The sequence below is a fragment of the Cynara cardunculus genome, assembly GCF_001531365.2.
Source record: "Cynara cardunculus var. scolymus isolate 2C chromosome LG 17, CcrdV1, whole genome shotgun sequence".
Classification (NCBI taxonomy): Eukaryota; Viridiplantae; Streptophyta; class Magnoliopsida; order Asterales; family Asteraceae; genus Cynara; species Cynara cardunculus.
In genome coordinates, this window is record NC_037544.1 from 3,936,033 (window position 1) to 3,948,532 (window position 12,500).

The window sequence follows — 12,500 nt, forward strand, 5'->3', positions numbered from 1 at the left end:
TTGTAAGATTGTTTAGGTTAGGTTTTCCTTTCCTATCTTCCGCAACAATCTTTTGTTTTTCTGTGTGTATTAATTCTTGATATAAATCAATAAGAATTAAAAAGTTGAAAAAATCTGTGTAATTGTATTCAACCCCCCCTTCTACAATTACTTTCTGTTTATTGCCTTACCCTTCGGGACTAACAATGTTTATCATGCATTTGATTATGTTTATTTGCAGTTAATTACACGAATTCAACACATGAAACTTTAATAAATTGTAGTTATGCACAATTTACTTGTAATCGTGAATTTTAAGTAATATGTATCATAAACAGTACTTAATGTATAAAAATGATTTTTAAGAGTTTTTGTTAAATGCTTTATAATATAGTGAAGATAGTTTGTGGAAAATTTTCAACTGAAATCATTTCCCCTAAAAAGTATAGTGAAAAAAATTAAATAGACTACATATTTGTAAAATTATTAACTAAGGTGACGTTTGTTTTTTAAGAGGTGCTGAAATCTGAAGTATTAGTTCACTTCTGATTTATAGGAGGTGATGTTGAAGTTTGAAATCTGAATCAATAAGACTGTTTGTTTTTGTAAACTGACAAACGTCTGAAGTCTGAATTAATAGCTTGTTTTTTTGTAAAATCAGATGCAAACATTTTTCAAAATTCTCTTGATTTTCATAAAATTTCCGTTGCCGAAATTCATATCAACAATTGTTTAACATATGAATCACAGTAAGAACCTTTTGGATATCTTTTAGACTTCCAATGCTATAGGGAATGACGTCAGTGAGTTTGTTTATGAAAAGATCGTTACTTTTGATAGATGATAGATCGCCGATAGAAGTTCTTGTTTCATATTAATCTTCTAAGCTAACCTATACATATAGAAATTATATATATATATATATATATATATATATATATATGCCCATTCAAGGGAGAACTAGCTAGTTTGTAGTAACCGTGAGATCCAATCTCAACCACAAATCAATAGATAAATTAGGAAATTTATAATTTTGGTAATTATTAATTAAAATTTTAATGCAAGGACATTTTAGGTATTTTCTCTCCTCTCTCCTCTCTTCTCTCTCCGTCTCCGGTCTCCGGCCACCGTCCTCCGGTGATACCACAGTGTGATACTCAAGCATATATAAGATGCATTTGTGATACCACTGTGTTACATATCCGATCGACTGCACAAACGACCATAGTGTGATACCCAATCACATATAAGATGCATTGTGATACCACTGTGGTGGCCGGAGGACGGTAGCCGGGGAGAGAAGAGAGGAGATAGGAGAGAAAATACTTAAAATACCCTTGCATTAAAATTTTAATTAAAAATTACCAAAATTATAAATATCTTAATTTATCTATTGATTTGTGGTTGAGATTGGACCTCACGGTTACCACAAACTAATTAGTTCTCAGTCAAAGAGAATCAATGAAAAAGAGAAATAAGAGGTAAAATATTAGTTTACCTCTTATTTATTCAGACCTTATTAAGTGATAAGAGATTCTAATGTAATAAAAAAAAATAAACAGTTTGAATTACAAAACGTCTGAACAAATCAGACATAAGTGATAATTAAAAGTTGAAAATGAAAAAACAAATAAAGACCAAGTCTAATATCCTAGTTTTAAAACGTTGATGAAAGATTGTGTGAAAATAGTATTTAAAGTGTGAAACTTAAGAAGGATTTGGACAACTTGATCACTTTTAATCTCATCCTTATACCATGAATTGTGCTTATCATAGGAATTAATTCAGTGCATCTTGGTGCACCGCATTAGTCTTAATCTTCGATTAGAATTTATCCAATGATAAAGATCCTTTCTTATATTTCTCACCGAAACCCAACCTTAAAACGTCCAACCAAATCCACTTCAGATATTTTAAACTTTTGTAAGAGCATCTTCAAAAGACTTTACAAAATTTAAATACAAATTGTTTAGAAAAGTTTTTACCTTCGATTCCAACAATTTATCTATTTTGGAGATTACAACATTGTTAATATTATTAAAATATCCAGACATTCAATAAAATATTATTTCAAATTTTTTAACTGGTGTGAATATAATAAAAAATATTTATTTCTCATGCTAATCATTTTTGTCGAGTTCTCTAAAATTGGAGATTTTCACATCTATGTCCTACTTTTTCGCATACTGGAAAAAATTATCAAAAATTTGTTGTAGCAAAAAACTAAAACAAAATCCTTAGAGCATCTCCAACATATTCAAAAGTTTAATAAGATGGAGGATCAAAATTCAAAATCTTTAAAAAAATTGCATTCAACTCCAACAGATTCTCTATTTTGAAGATTACATAATTAATTATATTATTAAAATATTTCATATATTAAATAAAAAAATATTTATCTCTCATAAACATTTTATTTCATCTTTTTTTATTGGTGGAATATAATAAAAAAAAAACATTTATTTCTTATGGTGATTAATTTTTTAGAATTATCCAAATTTGGAGAAATTTACACCATCTCTCAGTTAATTTCTCCATTTTAGAGAGTCTTCTAGAAATTTTTTTTGCCCAAAATCCCATTTTCTTTATTTTTGGAAATTTTGTTGGATAATATTTTTAGATCCTGCTTGGTTTGTAAAGTTGAATTGGATTTGGAATTGAATTCCATTACAATCCTATGTTTGGTTTGAAATATTTCCTGAATTTGAAATTTTGGGATTACTGAAATAAAATCCCACAAACATAGGGTTTTGAAATCCTACAGGATCAGTTGGTATTTCACAAGATGTTGTAGGAATCAAGAATTGTATGTAACAATGTTTTAAATCACGTTAAGAACATTTGTTTACTGATAATTGATTAATAAAAGTTAATTTAATTATTTTCATAATTTTTTGTATTTGTTTTTTTTTAAATTATTTATAAAGAATGAAATTTAATTCACTTCAGAATTCTACAAACCAAACACAACAAAGACTCGAAAACCTTCCGAATCTAAACCCCTCTAATCTAAAATCCTTTCACAAATTACCTCAAACCCAATCTATCAAACCAACCGGCTCTTAAAATCTCATGAGACGTTTGAAGGACAGAAATTAGAATGAAATCTCTCAAAAAATTGGAATCGTCATTAGTGCCATGGTGATATTGATGGTCAGAGATGGGGGATGACAGATGTTATGACGACACAATGGTATTGGTGGCAGCGGGTGGGTGTCCACTTCTCGACCCGCCTTACCCCACGCCACCAACTACAATGCTACTATTATCGTCATCATAGCTACCAACCTACCCTCGACACCCCAACCACGATCCCAATATTGTCGTCGTCATAACACCACCCCTGCCACCTCACCGTGGGTGGCATGGCAGAAGGTGAGTCGGTTGGGGGCGATGGTTAGGGACAGGGCATGGAAATGATGATAATAGCATGCTCGTGGTTGAGATAGGGGATGGATGGAATTGGTTAAATTGGATACAAATGAATGAAATTCAAAATTTTCACTTATATCAAGAAAATGATGGAATTCAAGGAGTAAACAAAATAAATGAACTAAAATTTGATTAAAGGAATCTGTCATTCCAATTCTATTATATTCTTTTGAATTCCACAAACTAAAAGAGCTCCATAATATTCTTAATTTTAAACTAGAAGGGTACTTGCACAATGCATCGAGATGCATTTTGATTCTAATATTTTATTTTATATCTCAATCGATGTTATAATATAGTTTTATGTGATTATGAAAAACCGATAATGTTCTTGTTTTTGAATAAAATATAAATTTAAAGATATCATAAAAATTTGACAAAATTATATCGATAATCCTCATTTTTTGTGTAAATTTTTAATTCAAATTTTTTAATTATAATTTAATTTAAGTTCAATAACAAAGTAATTTATATTTGGTTTAGTAACATAATTTTTTTATGAAGATAATAATTAATTATTTTGTTAGAACTCGATAATTATTTTAATTATATTTTAAATTTTTTATATTTCAAATTGAGATGTTTATTCTTTATTTGATTATGTTTATCTATGGTTAATTACACGAATTCAAACATAAAACTTTAATAAGTTGTATTTATGTATAATTTATTTGTAATCTTGAATTTTAAGCAATATGCATCAATGTACAGTACTTCATTCATAAAAAAATAATTTTTAAGAGTTTTTATCAAATATTTTATAATATAATATAAATAATCGGTTACAAATTGAATTAGAAATATGAATTAAATATTAAAAAAGAGCGGGTATGAATTATAATAATCAGAATGAATCCATCTTCATAATTGAACAAACATAAACTACAAAGGAGAAATGGAAGAAAACAGAGCTAAGACTTTCAATGGCGGCAACATTCAGCTGTCGACGAGTCTGACACGCCTACAATCAAAACCCGACACACATTTCTTTAATCAGTCAATCATACCTTCCACATATTCAATTCCTGCGCTCAATCATCCTTCAATTTGCACCATATAAGTTCAACCGAGTCGGTCAACGCTTCACATGAACCCTAGCGAGTCATGTTGGAGCTCAATTTAGGGTTCCGGTTAGTAATCTTTGTGTTCTTGAGCTCAATTGGCTTCTGTTCGTTAGTTCAATCTAGATGCAACACAGGTTGCGATTTAGCACTTGGTTCCTACTACGTTGAATCAGGAAACGATCTAACTTCAATTGCCCAATATACGATCAAAGATATCGCCACTATTGTCAGGTATAATCGTGATACTATCCGTAGTCAGGATAGTCTTCCGTCCTTTATCAGGATAAACATTCCCTTCTCTTGCGACTGTATCAATGGGGAGTTCTTAGGCCATGTGTTCAACTACGACGTTAGGTCTCAGGATACGTATGCCGTGATCGCGGAACAGAGATATGCTAATTTGACGACTGCGGACTGGATTGGGAGGTTTAACAATTACGATCCAAACCGTATACCTGATACTGGTAGTATAAACGTGACGGTAAATTGTTCGTGTGGGGATGATTCAGTTTCAAGTGATTATGGTTTGTTTGTTACGTATCCTCTTCGGCAAGGGGAGACCTTGAATTCGGTTTCGTCGGCGGCGAATCTCAGCTCCGACTTAATTCGGAGGTATAATCCCGATGCCAATTTTAGTGCAGGAAGGGGTTTGGTATATATTCCGGGACGAGGTTAGTATTTTGAACTGTTTTGAACGGATGTTTTTTCTGCTTCAATGGAGTTCTTGTTCTTACATAATCATCTTCTTTTGATGATGTGTCTCTCTCTCATTGTTCATAGATTTTTGTAGTGTATCCGATGGTTTACTGCTTGTGTATGGACCTGCTTTTGCGTTCATATTATTCCATCTAGATATGCTGTTACTTATTGTTAAATTGGAATAAAATCTAAGAATATGCATACCAACACAAATGGGGTAAGAGCTAATCGGATAAGAGTACGATCTGGGTAAGTGGTGAATGGGAGAGCCTTTCCTTCCTTACCGAGAAACATCTAGGTCAGCTTCATTTGTCTGGTAAAGAGCCCCACCACTTACTGGGTAAGAGGCAATTTTGTAATTAGTAAACAACTTTTAACTTTTTCCTTGAGAATCTTGAGATGATAATGGAAATTGTCATGATGAAGCAACTTATATATGATTATACTAATGGGGAATTGCTTGCCAAATTGATAATGAGGTGATTGGTTTATGAAACAAGATGATGCAGTTGCTTAAACCTGTCATAGTTCTAGACGCAGTAGTAAGCAGGCGGCATGGATATGCTCGAGTGTAGCATATGAACAGTAAACGAACAAATAGAAATATCCCAAAAAAGAAAAAGCCATTTAGCATGGTTTTACTCTTATAACAGCAGGATTCGACGATAGATTCAACATGAATGTGTTGTTTTTATCTTTCTTTCTTTTTCATCAATGATCTTCAGGGAGAAAACTAACAAATTGTAAGAACATTGTTTTATTGTGAAGTTTGTTTTTTTTTCCTACTGGAGTTGGCATTCTCATGAAAGTGGTTGTGTTCTAATGATTTGTTTTTTGGCAGATGTAAATGGAAATTATCCATCCTTGAGAACCAGGTATATTATTTTCCTTCCAATCTGGCATATTTTTCTTCTGACATTTATAACTATTATTATCATTTTAACATGTCTTCTTCGATCCTGCTATCTTTTGCAGCTCAGGTGATCCACCCTTCCCTTTGCATTAGTGCAGAATGGCCTTGTTTCATATTTTCTTGAATCCGAATGCAGAGTTTTAAGCTACAATTTGCTTTCACATAACCAGGATTATCAGGTGGAGCCATAGGTGGAATAGCTGTAGGAGTAGTAGCCGGGGTGCTGTTAGTTGCAGGATGCTTGTATTGTGGATTTTACAGAAAGAAGCATTCAGAAAAGAGTTTGTCGTTGTTAAAGAACGCACAGGTTCAACTTATGCAGTCTGCTCAAAGTATTTCTCGCTCTTCACTCCCTACTACATACCTGTTTTTGCATACAAGATACAACCATGGTTTACAACGTGCTTTAATGAAAATATCTAGTGTCACCAGGAATGCCTTTTCGATGTCAAATTGTGTAAAGTAGGAAATATACCCTGCTGAAATTGATAATTGTACCTTCTATTTGATACTTGAGCATCCTCTAGTTCAGTGCACACTATGCCCTTTTCAGTCACCCAATAGCTCATTTTTATAACCCTATGGAAGTAAAATAGTGTACCGCCCCATAGCTCAAACCCACAACTTTGAGCTTATTTGGAGCTCACAAATCTACTTCTCTATCCTTGTAGGATGAGTTGTTACAAACTACCCCACTTAAATTCCTGGCATCCCCATTTGGGATGTGGGATCCGCCTAAGATGTTACAAATACCCACTCTCATCATGGATTCGTCATTAAACCTTAGCAAGACACACAAAAACAATCGAACTTTCAAAACTAATGTTTTTGTCTAATTTTAACAGTTATATTGCATAAATTTCCGTTACAAATTAAATTTTTGATTCTAGATGGATTGTGAATGAAGTTAATTGCATACAAGAGATTATTTAAGTACTTATTAGTAATGAGTTTCTAAATAGTAAATATGTATTAGCAGTAAATTTCTTGACAAGGATGCTGTATATTGATTGTTTCGTTGATTCATCATTATTTTGAATTCTTTCTAGAAATTCTTCTCACGTAACATAAATGTTATCCCAAGTTCCACATTTGCTGTTAAAAATCTTTATAGAAACGGTAGATTTTCTATTAAAAAGAACTTAAGCTCAATGACTAATATAAGAAATGGAATCAAATATATGGACCGTAATTTAAGTGAGGTTGATCTGTTATGCAATTAATATCCAACTCATTTATGCTTTCTAAACAATTTTTTTTAACAATGTGGGTCTAAACCAGCCATTAGTAGGTCTCCTGGTCAACATTGGTTCAAAACATTTTTCTTTAAGAGTATGGTTGTTTTTATGTGGATTTTTTGAAGTCCAGTGACTAAAATAGAAATGAAGAAGAGTATGGTTGATTAATGGATTTTACTTTAGTCATAGCTATGTAATATATGCTAAACAATTCAAATACATGCTTCCCATATTTTTTCCATTTTATCGGTAATTTTGCATCGACTTATTGATTTGTTTTCTCTTTCAAACCTAGCCCCGAATGGTACTTCAGTTGGAGGTTCAGATTCTAGAGGTCTTCCTGCTGGTGCCTCTCCTGGCCTTACGGGTATAACAGTTGACAAATCTGTGGAGTTCTCATATGAAGAGCTTGCAAAAGCTACAGATGATTTCAGCCTTGCTAACAAGATTGGGCAAGGTGGTTTTGGGGCTGTTTTCTATGCAGAGCTCAGAGGCGAGGTTTGGAACTAGGGTTTTAGATATTTGCTGCTGCTATAATTATGTGATTTTCTGCTATATATATTGGTTTGCCATCTAGCCTGTCTGGGCTCGTTATAGATTTAGGAACTGCCATAATGCAAGTAGAAGCACTTAGACCAAGACAAGACGAAACAAAAACTTGGTGTCCCATGTTTGGTGCGACATTAGATTGGGATGGGAAAGGACTAAGTGAGACACAAATGCGTTTTTTTGGCCCACCAAAATAGGTGGAACAAAAATCAGAGAGATGAGACGAGAGTCTTGTCCAGTCCCGTCCGTGTACCAAACGCACCCTTATTTGAGCTCAGTTAGTTTACGAAGTTGATTGTAGACCACTTTTGATGCTGTTGATACCCTGTATTACAAGTGGCACATCCATATGCATAAAGTTCCACCTTTCATCTTGTTATCATGCATCATCTAATGATTATGTTCTTTTAATTCCATAACTGCACCTATGACTATGAGTCCAGTTTTATAATGTGATTTTATGTCTTTCTGGATTTTGCTTAGCTTTTCTAATTCATCACAGCAAACTTTTGCAGAAAGCTGCTATCAAGAAGATGGATATGCAAGCATCAAGAGAATTTCTAGCCGAACTGAAGGTTCTAACGCATGTTCATCACCTGAACCTGGTATGAGGTGTTCTAATTTGAACTTTCACTGCCTTTGGTAATAAATAGAATGGCAACATGCTGTTCATCACCCCTTGTGTGATTTGCAACATGATATGAAGAAAAAAATTGCACCTTCACCATTCACCATATGAATAAAACCAAACCAAACAAGTTCAGTATACCCCACCTGAATGTGGGGTCTGAAGAAAGTGAGATGTATGTAGACCTGGCCTTTACCCGAAAAGTTGACCAGCTGTTTCCATGAAGACCCCAGCTTTTGCAAAAGTGTGTGGGAAACAAAGAGGACAAGAAAGGAAACTTGAAAACAAGTGAGCCGGTGTTAAAATTTGCAAAATGAGTTAGAAGCAAGGTGTTATGCTGAGAGTACAATTTATGTGTTCTAGGAAAAGGCAGGGGATGAGGGGCAATTTAGACAATTCATGAAAATAATTGGCTGAAAGAATCTAAAAACAGCTAGTGGGTTTTGTTGTAGTCGGCAAATGGGGGGAAACCAAGTATATAGATGCAGATCTGGAGGAGAGAGAATTATTCAATTTGTTCTTTGTATAAACCCTATATAGGAGAGAGTCACCTCTCAGAAGTTGACAGCTTAATAGATAATCGATTTCTTCCCTTTTCCTTTTCTTGAATTCACATTAGTTGTATCACAAGGAACAAAAACCAATCAGACAAGCAAACAAAACATATGAACAAAAGCATGTATAAGAAAAACATAAAATAACATAACAAGGTAGGATGGATTGCACACCCCTAATCTAACTTAGGATTCAGGAGATCTAACTGCCGGCTCACTAACCCTACCCTGATCCTCTACCTCTCCAGACTCCTTCCTCCCGCCTATGCTAGCTATAAATCCTACCCCTGGTCTGTTATATGTGGTTTTGAAAAAATGTTGGTATTCGTTATGCATATCCTCTGAAAGAAGAACTAAAAAGATAGCATCCATCTATGGTGTTCTGTTATTAGAAACCCGAGTGATGTCAGTGGTAGCAATTATAACTATACTTGTAAGATTCTGAGTTGATATATCCCCTTCATTGTCAATATGAGATATGATGTCTTACGATTTGACCATATCTGATGCAGGTGCGTTTGATAGGATATTGTGTCGAGGGTTCCCTTTTCTTGGTCTATGAGTACATTGAAAATGGAAACTTGAGTCAACATTTACATGGATCAGGTCAATTAAGTTTGAATACGAAGACTCATTTTATGATAATGAATTCATTCAAACAAGAAAAATTATGTTATTTTTAATGCTTGTTTGCAGGAAGGGACCCACTACCATGGTCTACCCGAGTGCAGATTGCTCTTGATTCAGCACGGGGTCTTGAGTATATCCATGAACACACTGTCCCTGTTTATATACATCGTGATATTAAATCAGCAAATATACTGATTGATAAGAACTTCCATGGAAAGGTTTGCAATCGTTTATATTTTTGTTTCTGCTAATTTATTTGGTCGTTATGGTCTATTTCTTTGGTAAAACAAGTGAAATATGGTTCTGATTTATCGGCCATATGTTCACTATAGGTTGCAGATTTCGGTTTAACAAAGCTGACTGAAGTTGGAAGTACATCGTTGCCCACACGTCTTGTGGGTACATTCGGATATATGCCACCAGAGTAAATCTTCTTACTTTAGTAAAATCACTCAGCTAGCAGATGGTTGATCATATGTTTTTAAAAAGAGCCCTGATGCCAATAATTGTATGTGGTTCATAGATCCTGCATCAAAGTCGTAGATGGTGCCTAATGAGGGGTTCTTTGGTTTAATGACCTTCTATCAATGTTTTTTTTAATCCATGACCTTCTGATAGGCTTGAGAAAGCAATAGTTTTTCTTAAATCCATGACCTTCTGACAAGTTTGAGGATGCCACTGCTTGACAGAAGAATTTCACTTCCATACACAAGAATGCTTAGAAAACCTGTTAGAATGTCATGGATTTAAAAACCACTTGTCAAGAGGTCATACCCACCTATTAGTAACTAAAGAGTGCACCAATTCTTTGCTTGAAGACAATAAAACTAGAGGGATTTTTAGGTATATAACCTTAAAAGAGATTTTAATTAAATCCCAGAAAAATCCTGGGCAAACCAAGGCAGGGTGCAAGGAATGGGTGCTGCATGCAAGGAAACCAAGCCAACCCTAGAACTAGATCATGCGTATGTTTGTTTGGGAGATTATGGCCGTTGATCAAGTTTTCTAATTATTCGGTGCAGGTATGCTCAATATGGGGATGTTTCTCCAAAAGTAGATGTCTATGCATTTGGGGTTGTACTTTATGAACTTATTTCAGCCAAGGAAGCCATAGTGAAAGCAAATGGCGATGTTGCTGAATCGAAGGGCCTAGTTGCGTTGGTGAGTTTAGTTGCTCACATTCTTTATCTAATAATGTACATGCTAAGCATAAGATGCCAATCGCTAGCTTATTAGAGCATCTCCAACTATTTTCCCATAATTTCTTCAAAAATGGAGAAGAATAAAACCAAAATCTCCAAAGAGATTATATCCAATTTCAATAGTTTCTCTATTTTGGAGATTACAACATTAAGGGGCTGCTTGGTTGGTTTTTCATTAAATCTTGTAGGGATAAAGCTGTCTGTGAGGATTAATCTGTCTATATAGACCAGGAAGTTTTTGTTTCGGAGGGTCTTTTCATAGATAAGAGGAGGGTGTTTTTTAATTAGAAGGGTCAGGTTTAGAAAAAACATGGCTTCTACATAAAGCTTCTGCCTAGAAGCTTACTGAATAAGACACTTTATATATCATTAAGCCACTACCAGAAAGTCATGTATAGTTCACCGACTAAGCTGTGAGTTCCATTAAGTTCATTAAGCTGTTAACAAACAAGACCCCAAGTATAGTATTAAGATATTAAATACATTTAATACCCCAACAGACTTCCGACATTTAATTGGTGGGAATAATAAAAAGAAACTCTCTACCGGCATTTAATTTTGGAGGATTCTTGAACTTTGCAGATTTTTGCCACCTCTCCTACTTTCTCCATTTTTTGAGGATCTTATGGAGCCAAAAAAAAAAAAAGAATAAAAATTCCAAAATCTCTATATTCTCTCCGTTTTAGATGATCTATTGGAGATGCTCTTAGATAACAACTAATGAGTTTGACCTTTGATGATTTACAGTTTGAAGAAGTTCTTAGTCAGCCAGATCAGAAAGACGACATGGTCAAAATGATTGATCCTAGGCTCGGGGATAACTACCCTCTGGATTCCGTTCGTAAGGTACGTTTTTTGTGCTTGGAAGCATTATTTAGGAACATTATGAACTTCTGTTTTTCAAGATAACTGAGAGCAAATACTTATTTTATCCCATAAAAATGCCTACAATTTCCATTTCTGGATGTCCCAAAAAGTTGCATCATCCCCTTTTTCGGAAAAAAAATTAATCTAGAATGACCTATTTGTTACTGTTGACACTTACGTTACGGGGTGAGCATAGCAAGGACCAAAAATTTTACCCGGTAAGTGAGGGTGGGGACACTTATCGATAAACGCGTTTTGTAAACGACCCCTTGGCATAGCGGGGTTTTGCAGTCCACTACTCTAGATATGCCACATATGTGTCCTATGTGTAAGATATGTGGAACCCATCTGATTACTTCCCAAAAGATCCATTGAGGAGAGTTGGAGAGTTCCAACATATATCAACACGAAATGGTCAAAATATAGCCAATGTGAGATTCCAACACCCCCTCTAACGGAGGCTGGACGGGTACAGATTCCCAGAGTGCCAAGTCCTGAAGAGTGATATATTTTGGCTCTGATACCATGTGAGATATGTGAAACCCTGTCAAAAAGAGCGCTTAAGGGTAGAAGGGGGTTCCAACACATATCGAGTAAAAAGGGTCAAAGTCTAGGCGATGTATAACTCCAACACTGTGTCAAAGTCTAGGCGATGTATAACTCCAACACTGTCTTTTTGAGAAACAATGTGCAAGTAACATTTGACGAGTATGTATAATGAAATACGTGGACTCGGTTGTTGCAG

At 34.5% G+C, this 12,500-nt stretch overlaps 1 protein-coding gene across 3 annotated transcripts in view; it reads left to right on the plus strand.

The window, feature by feature from the left end:
- The first annotated feature begins 4,344 nt into the window (after nucleotides 1–4,344).
- LOC112500281 (lysM domain receptor-like kinase 3) overlaps nucleotides 4,345–12,500 on the plus strand; it is an 8,363-nt gene continuing 207 nt past the window's right edge. Inside the window, exons 1-11 of one of the 3 annotated variants that reach the window (XM_025103723.1) lie at nucleotides 4,345–4,706; nucleotides 4,830–5,146; nucleotides 6,016–6,051; nucleotides 6,255–6,419; nucleotides 7,621–7,823; nucleotides 8,390–8,479; nucleotides 9,569–9,662; nucleotides 9,753–9,904; nucleotides 10,019–10,110; nucleotides 10,709–10,847; nucleotides 11,636–11,734. In XM_025103723.1, the coding sequence (XP_024959491.1) occupies nucleotides 4,516–4,706; nucleotides 4,830–5,146; nucleotides 6,016–6,051; nucleotides 6,255–6,419; nucleotides 7,621–7,823; nucleotides 8,390–8,479; nucleotides 9,569–9,662; nucleotides 9,753–9,904; nucleotides 10,019–10,110; nucleotides 10,709–10,847; nucleotides 11,636–11,734 (1,578 nt within the window). In that variant the 5' untranslated portion in view covers nucleotides 4,345–4,515. Of the gene's footprint in view, nucleotides 5,147–6,015; nucleotides 6,052–6,254; nucleotides 6,420–7,620; nucleotides 7,824–8,389; nucleotides 8,480–9,568; nucleotides 9,663–9,752; nucleotides 9,905–10,018; nucleotides 10,111–10,708; nucleotides 10,848–11,635; nucleotides 11,735–12,500 lie in introns of all 3 variants that reach the window. The other 2 variants (XM_025103721.1, XM_025103722.1) reach the window with 2 other exon arrangements.